Source organism: Rhinoderma darwinii, chromosome 1, assembly GCF_050947455.1.
Source record: "Rhinoderma darwinii isolate aRhiDar2 chromosome 1, aRhiDar2.hap1, whole genome shotgun sequence".
In the NCBI taxonomy this organism is placed as follows: Eukaryota; Metazoa; Chordata; class Amphibia; order Anura; family Rhinodermatidae; genus Rhinoderma; species Rhinoderma darwinii.
In genome coordinates this window covers 381560838-381580644 of record NC_134687.1, presented here as the reverse complement: position 1 = coordinate 381580644, position 19807 = coordinate 381560838, and the positions used below count along the sequence as shown (strand labels likewise).

The following is a 19807-nucleotide window of genomic DNA, read 5'->3' as shown; positions in this document are numbered from 1 at the left end:
TGTTTTGAATACTTTGAGGGGTGAAGTTTTTAAAATGGGGTGACTTTTTGGTGGTTTCTAATATATAAGGCCCTCAAAGCCACTTCACAACTGAATTGGCCCCTGTAAAAATAGCCTTTTGAAATTTTCTTGAAAATGTGAGAAATTGCTGCTAAAGCTCAAAGCCTTGTAACGTCCTAGAAAAATAAAAGGATGTTCTAAAAACGATGACAATCTAAAGTAGACATATGGGGGATGTTAATTAGCAACAATTTTGTGTGTTATAACTGCCTGTCTTACAAGCAGATACATTTAAATTGAGAAAAATTCACATTTTTGCAATTTTTTGATACATTTTATCGAGCAAATTTTGCCAGTAACATAAAGTCCAATGTGTCACGAGAAAACAATCTCAGAATCGCTTGGATAGGTAAAAGCATTCCGAAGTTATTACCACATAAAGTGAAACATGTAAGATTTGAAAAATGAGGCTCTGTCAGGAAGGTCAAAAGTAGCCAAAGAGGGAAAGCATGCTTCTCCTCTTAATCAAGGTGTAATGCTATCATAGTTATCTACGACGCTAGGTATCCCTGCCTCCCCGCGGAAATACTGTCCCGTACTGAAAGCATGATTACAGTACGGGACAGTTTTCCCACAGCGAGGCAGGGACCCCTAGCGTCATAGATAACTATGATGCTAGGAGCCCGGCTCCCTGCAGTGTGTACGGTCCGGGAAATGCGGCCAACATGCGGACCGTATATCACGGACTGAACACGCTCGTGTGAATCCGGCCTAAGGCTATGTTCACACAGGGCGGATACCTGCCGCCCTGGGCGCAGCAGCGAATTCCGGACTAAAAAACCGTACCAAATTGCAGTGCAGTTTTTCGGCCGGAATGTCTGCATAAAAAAAGTTTCATACTTACGTAGCCATGGCGATGTGTCCCTCTCCCGTCCTGCAGACCAGCCCTCTGGAATGACGTTTTATCCCGTGTGACCACTGCAGCCTGTGATTGGCTGCAGCGATCACATCGGGTGAATCGTCATCCCTGGAGGCTGACCTGGACGAAGAAACACAGAATTCTGGGTAAGTAGAAGAGTTGCGACTTTTGCGGTGGAATCGCTGCTTTTCCGCCACAAAAAAAACGCAGCATCTGCTATTTGTTGCGGGTTTCATCTCCCCATTAAATTCTCCACAAAAGCAGCAATTACGCATATACAATTGACATGCTGTGGATTAAAAAAAACGCACTGCAGGTCAATTTCTGAGCAGTTTATCCGCTTATCGTTTACGCAGCGTGTGGATGAGACTTGTTCAAATCTCATTCACTCTGTTGCTACTGTATTATGCTGTGGACTTTCCGCAACGGAATTCCGCAGTATAGTAGACTCCTAAATGGTAAATCTCCCCGGTTTTGTGGTAATATTCTACATTGACTGCCCCATAGCTATTAACTGGGGAGATTTGTCATTTAGAAGTGTGGAAAAAGATGTTGTAATGGCTGCTACACTGGTTGTCAACCAGCTAAACCAGAAACCAATATAACTTATTAATGCAGACCCTTCAAGTATACAGATTTCAGAGTGAAGTACCACATTTTTTGTTGTTGTTGCTGAAAAAAAGTAAATTTCTGGCATTCTCAATAGGCATTGTGTGACATACCAATACCTGCTGGACATGTTATATGCCAGCTCTGGCCAGGGCATCACGAGATATTTATATGGCTATTTCACTTACGCCCTATTGACACAGGAAAGCTTTTACTCTCTGCTCTGACTTTGCTTCTATACTGTACAATGAATTTACTCTCATCTGAGGCAATTGGGCAGGGGATAGAAGAAGGCCCAGGTACACCCTCTTCATAAGGTGATAAAGATAGGATTTGTGGCAGTCATTCACTATTATTGGGGTATCTGTCAGGCATACTGTTTTGGGATATTTGTGGCAACTAAACCTCGTTATGGGGCAGTCTTTAGCGGACAGCATTTTTGGCGCATCTGTGGCGGAGACATTTAGGGTATGTGCACACGATAGCTGCCTTTTACGTCTGAAATTACAGACTGTTTTCAGGAGAAAACAGCTCCGTCGTTTCAGACGTAATTGCTCCTCCTCGCATTATGCGAGGCGTCTTTGACGGCCGTAAATTTGAGCTGCTCTTCATTGAATTCAATGAAAAACGGCTCAAATTACGTCCAAAGGTGTGTCCTGCACTTCTTTGACGAGGCTGTTATTTTACGCGTCGTCGTTTGACAGCTATCAAACGACGACGCGTAAATTACAGGTCGTCAGCACAGTACATTGGCAAACCCATTCAAATGAATGGGCAGATGTATGCCGACGTATTGGAGCCGTATTTTAAGGCGTAAATCGAGGCATAATACGCCTTGTTTACGTCTGAAAATAGGTCGTGTGAACCCAGCCTTAAAGCGATTGCCTCAACTGGACAACCTCCTTTTTAAAAATGCAGTTGGCCTGGCATTCATCTGATTGACATGGGTGCCGTTTTTGATACCCTTATTGATGGGGAAAGTTGCAGACGGCTGCAGAGGAAATGTGGCATTACATAGCGCCCATACTTATAAATGTTGAGTCCCCAAGAGCAGAAGTCCTACTTTATAACGCCACAATGTCCACATGACCTAGTAGAGTTGTTCTGATAGGACAGCGACCATGAGGCAACTATGGTTGACACTGTTCGTAACTTGTAGCTCATGGTCCCCGATGCCAAATTTCCATGCTTCATTTATAGTACTGGTCTCCTCATAAGGGGAAGAGGGACCTCAGGGTTCTGGGCCCCGATGCAACCCTCTGCACCCCCTACCGTTATACCCCTGGTTGTGAGGGTGTCCGTGGCTTACTTTGGGTAACATTTACGCCAGTAAAATGGGTTATGAAAATGTTGGCATGCTGAAAACGTTTTTCAAAATGTTGTGGGGTATACACAGCTGAAAATATAGGGGTTTATATTTACTGGGAATTTCCTTTTATTTTTGGGGAAAGAGCAATATATTGTAAGTTATGTATTTAGTACTAGATGTAAGTTATGTAGTTAGTAATATCTATCGCTTCTGTCTGGGTCAGGTCCCCCGCGGGTAGAGGACGTGGTTTGGGTTAGCAGCACCATTGACAGGCCTGGCCGCCCAGCCCCGTGTTAGTGTAGGCGGAGGCAGCCTGAGGAGAGTGCCGCCCTTTCCCCCCGCCTGTACTTTACTCCAGGAAAAGAACGCTTGGAGTGGATATACGCTGACTGACTCCCCCAGCTCCAGCCCTCTGTGTCTTTCTGTTTGTGGTCTCGTGTTTATCTGCTCTGAGGAGAATAGGAGCCCCTTGTAAGCTGCCATTGCCTCCTCTGTGTGCCCTGCACACCGCGGCTCCCACCTCACACATGCCTGCAGGAGGGAGCGCTGCCAGGGAGCCGCCGCTGTGAGACTAGAGAGACTGCAAACTTCCCCAGGGCAAGGAAGGAAGAAACAAGGGATTCATTGGCTTTGTTCGCTTCCCCTCCCTCCTCTGCTTGAACTTTTCAGGGACACAGGCAGAGCTAAACTTCCAGCGGATACCGCGTTGTCTGCATCTGGCTGCTGGGAATCGAGTCTTTCACGAGCAGGGATTAGTGTGAGGTCTTGACGATGGCGGGGTGCTGCCTGTCTGCGGAGGAGAAGGAGTCCCAGAGGATTAATGCCGAGATCGAGCGACAGCTCCGCAGGGACAAGAGGGATGCTCGGAGGGAGCTCAAGCTGCTGCTCCTGGGTGAGTGCTGCCTCTTAACGCTAAAGGATAATCAATTAGGGGTAGAACATTCACCCGCTGGGACTTGTAGTCCCCCGACAATTGGTGTGCAGCAGGTTGGCTGCTCCTATAGGAGTCCACTGTGTGATTATTTTCTAGTCTTACTGCGAGATAGTGATCAGAGGAAGGTCACAAGACACAGGCATGAAGTCCTGACCCTTGATCACTCGTTCCTCAGACAGGAGGTGGCAGATCCACCTGCAGGCATCTCTCGTGTGCCAGGAAGGAGCTCGACATGATATTTACACGTGTGTTTATGGATTTCCTGCTTCTGCCTCTTCCACCATGGAATGAGTGCTGGCCATTTCCCTAACTCGCTTATACATGGCAGGGCAGGTAATATGAAGGGTTAAACCTAATCACTGCGTCTACGGTGCAGAAAGGAAAGGATCGCCCCCGGCTGGGTGAAATCCTTTCATGTTCGGAGACTATATTGGACATGGTTTTAAATTCTTGTTCAGATGGTGATGTCGAACATGCCAAATTGTGCTCTGTGCCACTCCATGCAACTATGGCATTGGGATGGGTTGACGTTGCAGCGTAGAGTAGCTTTGGTGCAACATATAATAATGCGCTGTTGTGAAGATGGGCATAGACAGCTGTTGGCCAACCTAAATCCCACTGGATTGTCCCAATAACATGCGTGGGCAATAGAGGTTGGAACTATGTGGCTGCTGGACACGGCTGCCACTTCTCTCCGGTGGTAACAAAGGATCGGACTGATTCAACCTTTCTTGCCCCAACTCCAGATGTTGACGCACTGTGTTGCAGTCCCCATCGTTGGCAGGTCCTCATGGAATTGGTGGGATCCACCAACAAAAGTCTCTATAATCCACTTTAACGGGGTTTTTGGGTGATTAATATCGATTAGTATGTCATTTAGATATTCTATACTGCTGGGACCCCGCACCAAGCGTTCTTCCCCAAAAAAACTGTTTACAAACTAGTCTCTACGCTGTGAATTACTACCCAGTCTGGTCATTATTTTGAGGAAAAAGCTTTAGGCCACTGTTTTGGCTGCAAAATTTGCGTGTGCATGCAGATATTGCCACAGACTTTGTGTATGCAAAGGGTGAAATCTCTGGCAAAAAAATAACAAAAATGGCAGGGCGTCTGAACTTTTTTTTTTTTTTTTTTCTTTTTTCACGTCCACTAAATGTGAAGGGAGGTTTGTACAACCTGTACGCTAGCATTATACTATAGTGATCTTCTATGAATCTGCCCCATTGATGGGTTTGTTGTGGGGCATTACTGAGCAGACCTCCTCCAATCAAACTATTGGTGCCATAGCTGATCCATATGCCATCAATGTTTTTGTAATGAAAAAAAAACATCTTTTTAAGCTAAATATCTGGTGCAAAACCATTAGAATTGCTCATTTGCCATTCACTCCTATTGTAGTGTGACGCGCCTGTGGCCAGGATTGCATAAATTAAGCTATTGTGTATCCCTGGGCTGGTTCTGCCAGGTTTTTGGCTGCGAGTCGTGCATGTAAATTCATTGGGAGGTACATTGGCACTGCTGGTTATAGGATTTTCTATAGTGTATCTCTAAAATTACTGGCTTCATTTATAGGACCCTCGGTCCGTTTTTAGCTGTCGGGTGCTTATCGAGAAATTGTGGTTAATAGGTGGCTTAGGCGTGATCTATTTTTAACTATAATGTGTTAACAGTTCTTCATATTCTTTCTTCCAAGCGGTATGTTTGTGTTGGCGTTTTAATTGCAATGCAGCCAAGTGTCAACTACTTGTGGAGAAGTCAATCGGCAGTTGGCGCGTTGCCTTTTTTTGGCCATTGGACCCACCTTGAAGCTTGTTTATAGTTTGCTCAGTAATGTCTAGAAGTCAGCAGTTTTGATGCCTCAAAACGGCTGACGGTGCGATGTTGGGGAGGGCAGTGTAAGGCTATGTTCACACGCTTACTAAAAATACGTCTGAAAATATGGAGCTGTTTTCAAGAGAAAACGGCTCCTGATTTTCAGCCGTTTTTTTAGCAACTCGCGTATTTTAGTCGTTTTTTGGAGCGGTTTTTCTATAGTCCATGAAAAAGTGCTCCAAAAACGGCTCAACAAAATGTGACATGCACTTGTTTTTCGCAGCCGTTTTTTTCCGCAGCTGTTTTTAAAAAAATGGCCGCGTAAAAATACGCCCCGTCGGAACAGAGCGCTATATTTCCCATTAAAAATCAATGGGCAGATATTTGTAGGCGTTCTGCTTCCAATTTTACTGCCTGAAAAACGGCCGAAAATAAGCAGTGTGCACATACCCTAACAATACCTTTTTTGGCTGAAAAAATCAATGTTTAATTCCCCCGATACTGCGGTCGCAAGTTGCACTAAGATGGCCCCTTGATGTGCAAGTTCTCCTGCCAATTCTGCCCCCATGCTCTGAGTGACTGCTCTAGTGGTCTCCTGATTGGCCCCAGAGGCGTCACTCAGAGCAGATTGTGACACCTGCAGCTGCCGCACAGAGGGAATTAAATGTCGGTTTCTTGGTCATGCAACTTGCATGAGCAAGACAAAAGATTTCATACACATTTCCCTCCACCATATCGTCCAGTCAGCAGTATTGTGGCCTTAAAACTGTTGACCGATTCCCTTTAGACCAGGATCACACAAAGTTTTGATGCAGTTTTTGAGCAAAAGGAAGAAGCCGCGGAGTGTCCTCCACATTTGCAGAACGTGCTTACAGTAATAAGTATAGGAGCACGGTCCGTAAATTAGAAAAAAAGGACATCTATTTTTTTGCGGCTCACTTCTACGGCCCGGACACACACACCCGTAAATAGACGGGAAGGTGTCTGTGGGCGATAAAAAATGAATGGGTCAGTATTTTATCCGCAATTAAGGAAAAAAACATGTGAATGGGGCCTTAGTACATGTTGTCCAGGTGCAGACATAGACGACCTATAAATAAGGCGCAAGATGTGTGCCGTGCATCTTATGTCCCTTTTCCAATTCAATTTTGTATGCGCTACAAAATTAAAGAAAAACAAGAAAAAATTGGCACAGATTATTGTGACAGCCTGTAATTTAGCATCACCAACTGTTAGCACAGATACTTTTATACAGTTACGGCCCATTGAAATGTCACAAGTTTTCTTAGGCTAGATTCACACACCGTTTTTGATGCAGTGTTGGATGTAGCTTTTTTTTTTTTTTTTTTTTTTTTTAAGCCAAAGCCAGGAGTGGATCTAATAGCAAAGGAAAGACTAAGGCCAGATTCACACGAGCGTGTTCGGTCCGTGATATACAGACAGTATGTCGGCAGTATTTCCCGGGCCGAACACACATCAGGGAGCCGGGCTCCTAGTGTCATAGTTATCTATGACGCTAGGAGTCACTGCCCTGCTGTGGGAAAACTGTCCTGTACTGTATCGTGTTTTCAGTACGTTCGGTCCGGGAGATACGGCCGATGTACGGTCCATATATCACAGACCAAACACGCTCGTGTGAATCCGGCCTAAGGCACACGCAAAGGAATTGCTGTGGCTCCTCCATCCAGATTTGTGAAAGGCCAATCTGCAGCGGAATACGGTACCAGCCATGTAGGTGAGATTTCATCAAATTAACCTGCGGTGGAGATTTAAAAATCTTTAGCATGTCAATTTTTATTGCGGAATTTCACAGTTGATTTGACTTTTCAATGAGGGGGTGAAATCCGCATCATACTCTGCAGCAAAATCCGCATGTTACACATGTAGCTTTTGCGGCAAATTAGAATTTGCAGCTAAATCCGCCCTCAGAATTGTGGCTGATTTTTCCACTACGTGTGCAGGTTGCCTTTTGCTGGGTTCCCATTGTTGCGTTTAAAAATGCTGCCAAAAGAAACCGATCTTGAAAAAACGCATGGCTTTTTTTTAAACATTTCAGTTGTAATCTGGCTTTGAATTTAATAGTTGTGGTTTACAGCTACAACACTTTGTAAAACAAAAACAAAACGTGCGGGTAGTTAAAAACAGGCTGCTTTTTTTTTTCAGATACGGTTTTGTGGTAGCGATGAAAAAGCAACAAAAACGCACATCGTAAAGCCAGCCTTCTACTTCACTGCATGTGTGAACCCAGCTTTAGGGCTCATTCACTCGGCACATAGATTAGGGTCATGCCTAGGGGACGCCCCTCTTTTTGATATTTCTATGCATTAATAGGACATATAGACCGGGCTTATTGTCGAGAGACAAGCCCATTAGCCACTGATTAATGATCCCAGGCTCCAAAAATCATTGCAAGCAATAAGATGCATATCTATATCATGACATCTGTTGAATGCTTTAAGACAAATTTTCGTGTAGCACCATGGGTAAAGTTGGCTGATATCGATTTACGTTTAACCCCTTAAAGACCCAGACATTTTTCTAAAACGTAAAAGTTTTCGTTTTTCACTCCCCGTGTTGCAAGAGCCATAACTGTTTTATTTTTCAGTAGAATGGTGTGAGGGTTATTTCTTGTGGGGGGAGTTGTAGTTTCTATTGGCACCATTTAAAGTGCCATACAATGTACTGGGAAATGGGGGGAAAAAAATATTTGTGGGGTGCAATTGGAAAAACTTCCTAAATTCCTCTTTTGGGTTTTGTTTTTATGGCTTTCACCATATGGTAAAAATGACAATGTAACTTTATTTGGAGGCTTAATACGATTACGGAGATACCAAATGTATCTATTTTAAAAAATATATTTTACTACTTTTACAAAGAAACTATTTGTTAAAAAAAATTGTTCTGAGCCATAATTTATTTTTTGGTCGATTTGAGCGGTGTGAGAGCTTATTTTTTGCGGGACAAGCCGTCGTTTTTACTGTTACCATTTTTTGGTACATACAATTTTTTGATCACTTTGTATTTTTTTTCTTCCGAGCAGAGGTGGCCAAAAAACAACCTTTCTGGTGTTTTTTAAACATTTTTACGCCGTTCAACGTGCGAGTAAAATAATTGTATATGGTAATAGTTCGGCCTTTTACGGATGCGGTGATACCAATTTTTTTTTTTTACACATTGTGCAGACCTGGGGCTTTCAACCCACGGCGACCCCTGATCGCACTGCGGGGGGTGGGCAGTCGGGCTATCGGAGGGGTTGTTCCTGGCTGTTAGAGCAGGTTGTCAGCTGTAAAACACAGCTGACCTCTGTGGTGTATGGAGCGGGCTCAGAGCGGGAGCCTGCTCCAAACATCACCCCCCCCCCTCTCCATGACGTGTATTTTCGTCATGGGGCGGGAAAGGGTTAATAAAGAAAAATTACAATAACTATGTACTGTATAAATGACCAATTTTCATTAATTCTTCGAGGATCTGTCACTAGTTTATTAATGCCCAATCTAATGGGCACTATGATGCTGAAACGTTTATTTGCAAAGTTATAATAATTTTTCTAAATATGCTAACTTGGCTATACGCTTTCTTTTCTCTCTGGACAGTGTAATGTTTTCTGTATGAGGCTGTCAAATCCGCATCATACAGTTGTCCTCTTCCCAGCCCAGCAACTCAGTGTGATCATATAGTATACGGCTTCCATTCCCGACTGTGTTTTCAGCTGGTGATACCTCCGTTTGTGTCACAGCTAGAACTGCGATACTGGAGCCATATGAAATACATTCAGTGGCGGATTAAGTAGACCATAGGCCCTGGGCTGTTACCCAAACTTGGGCCCCCCTTATCCACCGCCGCCCTGTAACTATTGTTAACACTTCCTTTTTGTCCAGACAGTAACAAATGGGTGTTACTACTCCCCTTGTCAAAAGGCTGTGTCCCCACATACTGACAGTCTCCAACCATCGCTGACAGTATCGCACCGTGTAGGGACACATTCTCCTGACAAGTGGAATAGTAACACTTATTTGTATATCAGTCTTGGACTGCACAAAGACTTTGTGAAATACAAGGTTTCCTATAATAAACATGTGATTGTCTATAAATCTAGTGACTCACAGGTGACGCCGTAGTTTTTTCTCCTCTTTTCTTCTCCATCCAGTCCAGACTTCATGATGACTTTTCCCGGCCATGACCCATTTCTGCAGAATTTGCCACTCAGATGTCTTTGGCTCCTCACTTTTCCAACATTTCCACACCTATAAACAAAGATAATATTATCATGGTGCCACACACTGTGCCCCTAAATATAATAGCACCAAACACTGCGCCCCTGAATAAAATAGTACCAAACGCTGGGCCACCAAATATTATAGCACCATAGACTGCGCACCTGAATATAATTGTGTCCAACACTGTAGATAGCACCACACACAGCCCCCTGTAGATAGCGCTACATACTGACCCCTGTAAATAGTGCTACACAGTCCTCCCCCTCTGTAAATAGCGTCACATAGCCCTCCCCCCTCTTGTATATAGTGCGACACAGCAATCCCCCTTAGATATAGTGATACACAGCGCTCCCTTCTATATAGTGCTATATAACAATCCCCCCTTGTATATAGTGCTACACAGTGTTTCCCCCCTTGGACCGGCAGCTCTTGTAATTGCTCAGTATAATGTCCCCCATAGCTGCCCCATATAGTATAATGCCCTCCATAGCTGCCTCTACACAGTATAATGCCCCCATAGCTGCGACACAGTGTAATGCCCCCATAGCTGCGACACAGTGTAATGCCCCCATAGCTGCGACACGGTATAATGCCCCCATAGCTGCGACACGGTATAATGCCCCCATAGCTGCGACACGGTATAATGCCCCCATAGCTGCGACACGGTATAATGCCCCCATAGCTGCGACACGGTATAATGCCTCCATATCTACGTACCTAATAATTAAAAAAAAAACATAATTACTTAACTATCCCGGTTCCCACGACGATGGGGGATGCTTCTCCTCCTCTGCACTGTCCCGTGAGTGACTCCGTGCAGACAGGCGCGATGACGTCACTACATCCTGCGAGGCTCCAGCATTCAACCCAATTCAATTTGCGTCCTGCGGACGCAGATTCAGTTGGAAGCGGGACAGCGCGGCAGTTAGCAGCGCTAGAGCGCTGCATAGTTTTTTAAGATTGTGTGTGGTTCGGGTGGCCCCCCTGGGAGCCTCGGGCCCCGGGCGGCCGCCCGAACCGCCCATATGATAATCCGCCATTGAATATATTATCTCATCTTTCATATGCCACCACTGTTCTAGGTGGTCCACAGCCGGAGATATGGCTATTTGAAGTAATCCCCCTTCTCTCCAGCCTCAGTTTCTCACACTGTGTGAAGCAGCTTCATGCTGATAGGACAGCGTCCGAGGCTGTGCGGTAGCTCCACCTCAGGAGAGTCACTGGTGTTGACACTCACTTGTCTAGTATATAAAAAATTTTGGGACACAATTTTCACTATCATTATCAGTGTGACAGCGCCTATTAGTTTAGCTAGGAGATTGGGCATTCCTAAACTAGTGACAGAGCCTCTTTAACTTCTTTTTTTTTTTTTTTTTTTTTCTAAATCTGCAATTACATTGAGTAAGTTGTGTTTTTCAACTGTTATGGATCTATGGGGCATGAAACTGTGTTCATGGTCACTATTGGGCATGATATTGTGTTGGGGAAACACTATTGGCGCATGATACGGTGTACCCGGGCACTAAAGAGGTACCATCACTGTGTGGGGACACTATTACTGCGTGCCATACAAAAAGGGCACTATGAAAGTGTTTGGGGCAAAGGGGCACTACTACTGTATGTTACCCAATGTAGGGCACTATTACTTTGTGGGGCCACAAAGGGAACAGTGTCTGTATGGGCAGGGATTAGGCGTGGTTTAAAATTAAAAAAAAAATTGCCATGGCGTGCAGCGCGCCACATGAGAAGTCTCTCTTTACGGCCATTGAAGGTTGGGAGGAATTGTAATTACCAATTAAATTGTAACGATAATCTTTTATATGTAAAGGCATCAGGGCGATTGGCTAGGACCTGGACATACAAGGAGACCCAGAGTTGCTGCTACAAGCTAGCAGGTGATTGAGATCATCTTGGTCAAGGGTTTCATATGACCTCCTCCTGTGCAAGGCATATCTGTTTTGTGTTAGTCTATAAGCCAATGCAATAGCTATGTGAGCATTAACTACAAAGTCCACTCATCTCTTTATGGCGGGGTTGTCCAACCAGTCCCACTGAGATTCCTTTTCAGCCAATTTAGATCTCTGTAGTAGTCTTGTAGCGTGTGCAGATTACAGCTAATCCACAGCAAAAGCGGTAGATTAACTGTTATTTAAAGGAATTTGAGAACGTTGTCAAGGGATGATATAGGCCGAATTGCATTTGGCAGGTTATCTGCGCTTCTCACATTTGTACATAGTCATTTTACTGCTGTGGTTTTGCCCACAATTCCACATGTTACCTGTGTATCTTGCTGCGGATTTGCGGTGAAAATCTGCCTAAAAAAATCAGCTGTGTGTATATTTACTTAGTATGCCGCAGATTTTTCCTCGCCATGTGAATAAGGTTTTGTATAATACCCCATTCACTAACATTTAACTACTGTAACAAATCCACTATAATCTTCTGTATGAACGATTTATGGACTAGGCAATTCTGTGGTGGCTTCTTGACTGATCACTTTCTTTCGAGCTTGCTTTTGGACCTTCAGAATTTCACCTAATGACTGTCTTAGGCTAAATTCACATCTCGTTTCTACTGTACGTCTGACGTGCATGTTTTGACATGAAAAAACTGTGTCAAAACGTGTACCACAGCGTGTACATTTATTTCTATGGTCAGGACGAACGCCTTAATAGTGTAGTTTGTGCATACGTTTTGTGTGCTTATGTTCTCCCCCCCCCCCCAAGTCCTGAAAAGCGTAGTCTACTACGCTTTTCAGTACTCTTTCAAAACGTACACCACATGTATATATTTTCCATGGCGACGTATGGACAACCTATGCAAACTCAAACACCACGTTTGCATACCTAAAACATATACGTTTTCGTCACCATGTACAGGAAATTACCCAGATTATGCCATTAAAACAGTGCCTCCCCCTGTCATGCCCCTCTGTACTGGCGCCAGATAACACTGCAGCCACTCCCTACTTCCTTTATATTTTGACTTTACAAATCTTGACTTAACTAAGTTTTATTTAACTCAAGAACAAAAAACGTATACGTTTTTAGAAGTAAGACCGTACACAAACCTATAAAAACGCTTACGAGAAAAAAACGTAAGCGTATGCTACAAATGCGTTCGGTTTTGTAACCGTATGGCACAGTATTCCAGTGGCGCGGCAGGGACACCTAGCGTCATACATAACTATGATGCTAGGATCCCGGCTCCCTGAACTGTGTTCGGTCTGGGAAATGCGGCCAACATGTGGTCCGTGTATCACGGACCGAACACGGCCGTGTGAATAAGGCCTTAGTTTGTACTAGTGCACGGCATTACTGTTATTTATATCCATCTCCTGTCCCTATTTGTTATGATACAGCTAATCTGTCCTTGGTAAGGCTACATTCACACGACAGTGGTTTTTAATAGCCATTTTGCATCAGTGTGTCTCAATTTTCATCTATTGCCAGTTCGTCTGTCCTTCTTTTAATGGTCGTTTGCCAACTGTTTTTTATGGCCGTTTTTTTTTTTTTTTTTTTTGTCCAAACCCCCTGAAAACAAAGCAGTGCAAATGTAGATAGTGCCACACACACCCCACCCTGTAGATGGTGCAATTCGGGCTCCCTCCAGGAGCAGAAACCCCAGCCAGAGCGTTGCCGGGGATTTTGCTCCTGGAGGAGCCCCTAACGTCACTGTCCATATGGCTTTGAGATGCCGAAATCCCCGGCCAGAACGTCGACATATATGGACAGTGACGTAAGGGGCTACTCACAAACTATGTCCTAAACTGTTCATTGATGTCTGTATATGCACTCCACCATAATGGGATTCTTATTTGAACAAGCTGTTTCTATACAAAAAAAAAATGGCTTAAAAGCAATGTGTCGCTAGAAATGTTTTTTTTTTCAGTTAAACAATTAGTATATAAGTGATTACACATTGTTTTTAATTTTTTCACAAGTCAGGAAATATTATAAATTAGATTCTAATTTATAAAATTTCCATGTGCTGGGCACTAGAGGGAGCAGTTCCCAAAATTGCAGCATGGTCACTGTGGTAAAGCAACCTCATTGATTTATGCTGCAAATTTGGGGTGGAAACACTCTCTCTAGTGTCCTCACACAATCCCCCCTCCCTTCTCTGGCTAGTGCCAGGAGAAGGAGGGGTTTGAATCTTCAAACCTCCTACACTGTGTGCCGCCATTTTCTGAGCAACTGCACAGTGTAGGGGGATTAGATACAGGGCTCAGCAGACAGTATCACACGAACATAATACACACATCACATACACGAACATAAATTACCTGCACCTGCCGCCGCTTCCGCTGGTCTACGCTCCTATTCCTTGCGCCTTTGCTTCGTTGAACATCTGGCTGGAAGCAGCGGCCGGGAGTCATCCTCTTACTGTCCTGCAGCGGCTTCCGGTCCACATAAAAATGGCGCTGGATTTCGCTCTGCGAATGAGCTTAGTTTTGGTCTGTGTGGGAGCAGTGCATGCGTCATTCCCACACAGACGGCGTAAGCTTCTGAGAATGGAACGGCTCTCGTTTGCATTCTCTATGGGGTTGTATGTGCCGTATAGCATCTCTGTATGTGTCGTTAATCGACACATACAGAGATGAAAAAAAAAATGGCAGCCCCCATAGAGAAGTAAAAACACAGTAAAAAGTACAACATGAGAACACAAATAAATAAAATTTATGTTAATATCATATTAAGAGCCATATAATAATAAAAAAAAATAAAAATCTTGATACATTCCCTTTAAATTGTCTCAATTGTGTATCATAGACCCTATAGGTATGCAATTTTACAATGTTCTGCATTAGGTGTTTTCCGTAACAAGGTTTTTTTCTCTGGACCATGTCCCTGAAATAGTTAGGTGGTACATACAGCGGTTTATGTAATCAGCACTATTAGGGTATGTTCACACGGCAGCGTCCGTAACGGCTGAAATTACGGGGATGTTTCCGCCTGAAAACATCCCCGTAATTTCAGCCGTAACGGCATGTGCAGGCGCTTGAACGCCGCGTCCATTACGGACGTAATTGGCGCTGCTATTCATTGGAGTCCATGAATAACGGCTCCAATTACGGCCAAAGAAGTGACCGGTCACTACTTTGACGCGGGCGTCTATTTACGCGCCGTCATTTGACAGCGGCGCGTAAATATACGCCTCGTGTGAACAGACAAACGTCTGCCCATTGCTTTCAATGGGCAGATGTTTGTCAACGCTATTGAGGCGCTATTTTCGGACGTAATTCGGGGCAGAAACACCCGAATTACGTCCGTAATTAGTGCGTGTGAACATACCCTTATTTTGAGTTTTTTTGCAGGCAAAAAATTCTGCCTCAAAATTCTGTTTGGAATTTTGAGGCAGATTTTGATCTGCCTGCACGCAGTTCGCCGCGTTTTTCGCTCGCACCCATTGAGCGCCACGGGCAAAAATGCAGCGAAATACGCTTTCTCTGCTGCCCATTGATGTCAATCGTAGGTCAGAGACGTAAACGCCCGGAGATAGGGCATGTCGCTTCTTTCTCCCGCAAGTGTTGTTCCCCTCTCGCAGGAAAAAAATGCCTCCGCCTCCTATTGAAATCAATGGGGGGTATTTTCGGACGTTTTTTGGCGCATTTTCCGACGCGGTTTCCGCATAAAAAAAAGTGTCAAAAAACTGTGTGAACTGAACCTTTAGCACCAGCATAAATTGCAGGTAAGGATTAATAAGTAGTCCTATTTGGGTATGTTCACATAGGGCGTATCGTATACGCTGCGAAGAAGATTGCAGTGTATATGACCCAAAACATGCAGGGAAGTCCATCTGGATACTCTCACAAAATGGTGTGCGAATATTCAGCCGGATTGACCGCTCCGTGAAACGGCTGACGAGAAAATAATAGACGATACTAACACCTAATGGTGCTCCCATATCAAAGTGTCCCTGCTCTTCTAGCCGGTGTGTGCCTAGGCTGCCTGCTGAGATGACATTTTATTACATGTGAACGCTGCAGCCTGTGTTGGGTCAGAGGTAAGGGTTTTTTTTTGGTTGTGCAGAATATTATTACTTCCTCATTGATGTCAATATATCCGCGGGAATATCCGCAGCAAACATGCTATTCTGTGGATTTAAAATCTGCACCGCAGGTCTATTGGGCTACATTCACGTATTGCGTATTTTGCTGTGGAAAATATGCAGCGAAGCCGCAAGAAATTCGCAGGAAATGTGTGTTTTTTGATGCATGGTGCGGTTTTTACACTTTAAGTAAATTGCAGCGTTTTCATGCTGCAGGTTTTGCTGCGTATTTCTGTAGAACAATGGGGATAAAATTCACAAGCCGAGTCGAGCGATAAATTGACATGCTGTGGTTTCGAAAATACGCACCTTGGTCAATTTACGTCTCGAAAAAATACTGCAACGTGGACATGCGATTACCTGGAATCTCATTGACTTTTCGCAGCAGATTTCTTTCCGCAGCTCGTGGTTGAGCTTTGCTGGTACTGTAATACACTGCGAATTTTACATCCGCAAATCCGGACTGAGTAGATGTGCTGCAAATCTACTAAGTGTGAACATACCCTTAATTAGTACTTTGAAATAAGAGTAATACTTCTTCTGGTTTTTAGTTTAGCTCAATAGAAAAAAAGTAATGTGATTGGAACAAAAACTTAAAAAAGGATGTAATTCTGTAGTGATTCCTTTTCATTTCTTAAAATATATCTACAAACTGAATTACTCCCTTGGCAAGTGAGAGTTATTCATCTAGAAGAGGATAGTAGGCTCAGGGAAATGAAAATCCTTACAGCTGCTATCCAGTTTGCCATGACACAGGCACCTTTGTCAATGGAGAAGGGGGAAATCTGTTGTGATGTGGAACATCATGTGCTTGTGTTCTGTTGACAGTGCTATGTCAATTTTATTTCTCTGTTCTCTCCCCTTTTAGGGTGCGGTCAACCGTGGCAAATTTTGTTGCAGATGTGCTCTGCAACTGAAAATCCGTTTCATTCATTTAAATTGAACTTGCAGAAATCCATGCACCTGCTGCAGAAACCACCCCGTTCAGATGTAAGGAACTGATTCTGCAACAAAATGCGCCGTGTGTGAATCCACCCGTAGGCTATATTCACATGAAGTGGGTTCAGAAGTAATTCGTGCCATTTACGCCTCGAATTACGCCTGAAAAAACGGCACCATTACGCCTCCAAAATTCTCCCATCGCTTGCAATGGGATTTACGGTGTTCTGTTCCCACAAGGCTTAATTTTACGCGTCACTGTCAAAATACGGCGTGTAAAAAGACGCCCTTGAAAAAGAAGTGCAGGACACTTCTTGGGCCGTTTTTGGAGCCGTTTTTCATTGACTCCATTGAAAAACAGCTCCAATAATAAAAACGTCTGAAAATCAGGAGTTTTCGCTTGAAAACAGCTCCATATTTTCAGACGTATTTTGCTAAGCGTGTGAACATACCCTTAGGCCTCATGCACACAAACGTATTTTTTTCCTCCCGTAAATACCGGTATTTTTGTCACACGTATTTATGGACCCGTTTTCTCTGCAAAATTGCACTGCACTAATCGGCAGCCCCTTCTCTCTATCAGTGCTGGATAGAGAGAAGGGGCAGCCATTTTGGGTAGAGTTTCTGCAGCAGAACGCAGCGATTGTAAGTAAAAGCAGTTCATACGTACCCCGGCCGTTGTCTTGGTGACGCGTCCCTCTTTTGACATCCAGTCCGACCTCCCTGGATGACGCGGTAGTCCATGTGACCACTGCAGCCTGTGATTAGCCTGTGATTGGCTGCAGCGGTCACATAGGATGAAACGTCATCCCGGGAGGCCGGACTGGAGGAAGAAGCAGGTAAGTTAACTTTTAATACTATTAACTCCAGCGGTAGTCACTGTCCCGGGTGCTGAAAGAGTTACTGCTGATCAGTTAACCCTTTCAGCACCCTGGACAGTGCTATCCCCTGACGTCGTCTAGCAACGCACCCGTAATTACGGGAGCCCCGTAGACTTCTATGGGCCTGCCCGTGCCGTAATTACGGCCTGAAATAGGACATGTTCCATATTTTTCAACGGCAGGGGCACCTTCCCGTAAGCAAACGGGAAGGTACCAGTTTCCAACAGAAGTCTATGGGCCCGTAATCACGGGCCGTAATTACGGCCGTTTTTTCGTTCGTGTGCATGAGGCCTAAGACTAATGCAGATAACGGGAGCGATTTGACTTCGGCCTTACTCAGACGAACGTGTAAAACGTCTCTTTCACGGACGTTTTTTTTAAAGCTCGTCACGCGGCCGTTGTTTTGATGGTCCGTGTGGAAGGCCCGTGAAAGAAAAAAGGATGTCTCATTTATGTCAGTTTTTTTTTACAGATCCCTCAATAGACTCAAGTCTATGAGGGATCTGCAACAACGGGTTCCGCAGGTGTGCAAATTGGCTGTAAAAAAACGGCCGATTTGACACACGTTTTATCTGAATAAGGCATTTGGCCTCATGCACAAGACCGTGTTCGGTCCGTGATATACGGGCCGCATTTCCCGGACCGAACGCAGTTCAGGGAGCCGAGCTCCCTAGCATCATAGTTATGCATCACGCTAGGTGTCCCTGCCTCTCCGCAGGAATACTCTCCCGTACTGAAACATGTTTCAGTACAGGACACACGGTGACTCACAGCATTGTGCGCCCGGCTCCCTGAACGGTCTTCGGTCTGGGAATTGCGGCCAACATGCGGTCCGTATATCACAGACCGAACACGGTCGTGTGCATGAGGCTTTATCCAGATCTCAAAGTTTGTCCCCCCCCCTCCTGCTCTGGAAGTCATCAATCGCTTCGAGGAAGAGCACATAGATGATTAGGCCTCTTTCCTAAAATTCTCTGTAAGGCTGGGTTCACACGACCTATTTTCAGACGTAATGGAGGCGCCTCGAATTACGTCTGAAAAAATGGCTCCAATACGTCGGCAAACATCTGCCCATTACTTTCAATGGGCTTTACGATGTACTGTGCCGACGACCTGTCATTTTACGCGTCGCTGTCAAAAGTGCAGGACACTTCTTGGGACGTAATTGGAGCCGTTTTTCATTGACTCTATTGAAAACAGCTCAAAAAACGCCTGAAAAGAAGCTCCAAATTTCATTTTCATCTTCAAAAACGCCTGAAAATCAGAGGCTGTTTTCTCTGAAATCGGCTCCGTATTTTCAGACGTTTTTTGTTAAGCGTGTGAACATACCCTAATATATGCTCGAGACTCCTTGATTCAAGTTAAATGGTTCCATAGCATGTTCCTTACAACTGTATGGCTGTGGGTTGCCTCCCTGGAGGGAAATGCTCCTAATGTAACCGCAATAGGAGCATATTCTTCCACATGGCACAGCTATGCTCACAGATTGTTTTGATTCTCCAGCGTGTGCTTACCGGCTAGGTTTATTTCAGGAGATTGTAACCAGTAAGCATCTCCATGGCCTTCTAAGAAAATACTCCAGAAAAAGCCAACCATTATGAAACGGGTGAGACTGGTGAATGATGGCATAGCTGAGGGCGTTCTGGGTAAGAATGATTAATTTTTTTTCTTCCAGAGTTGCGTTCTTTGCGGCGTAATTGCTGCTTTGTGTTCTGAGTTTTGCATCCTCATTCAATTCAATGGGGAAAACCCGCAACAGAAAACACAGCATAAATGGACATACTGCGGAATTAAATTCCGCACCGCAAGCCAATTTACGTTTACGCTGCAATTTTTTCCGCAGCGTGGGCATGAGCTTTTCTAAATCTCATCCACTTTGCTGTTACTGCGGAATTTCCGCACAGAATTCTGTTGCAGAAATTCTGCAGCGTTTACGCTACGTAGGACTCTGGCCTTATACTGTAGAATTGTTGTACTTTTGTTCTTGTTTTTCCCCATTGAAATCAATGGGTAGGTAAAAGTCGCAAAAATAGCAAACATTGCGATATTTGAGGCAGAAAAGCTGTAATTCCACTGCAAAAATCGCAAACCTGGGAAAAAATTATTTAATTTAAAAAATAAAAAAAAACTATACTT

At 44.4% G+C, this 19807-nt stretch overlaps 1 protein-coding gene across 1 annotated transcript in view; it reads left to right on the top strand.

Moving 5' to 3' along the window:
- The first annotated feature begins 3179 nt into the window (after positions 1–3179).
- LOC142652643 (guanine nucleotide-binding protein subunit alpha-14) overlaps positions 3180–19807 on the top strand; it is a 250873-nt gene continuing 234245 nt past the window's right edge. The window contains exon 1 of the mRNA XM_075828307.1: positions 3180–3729. Coding sequence (XP_075684422.1) covers positions 3609–3729 — 121 coding nt within the window. The 5' untranslated portion in view covers positions 3180–3608. The remainder of the gene's footprint in view (positions 3730–19807) is intronic.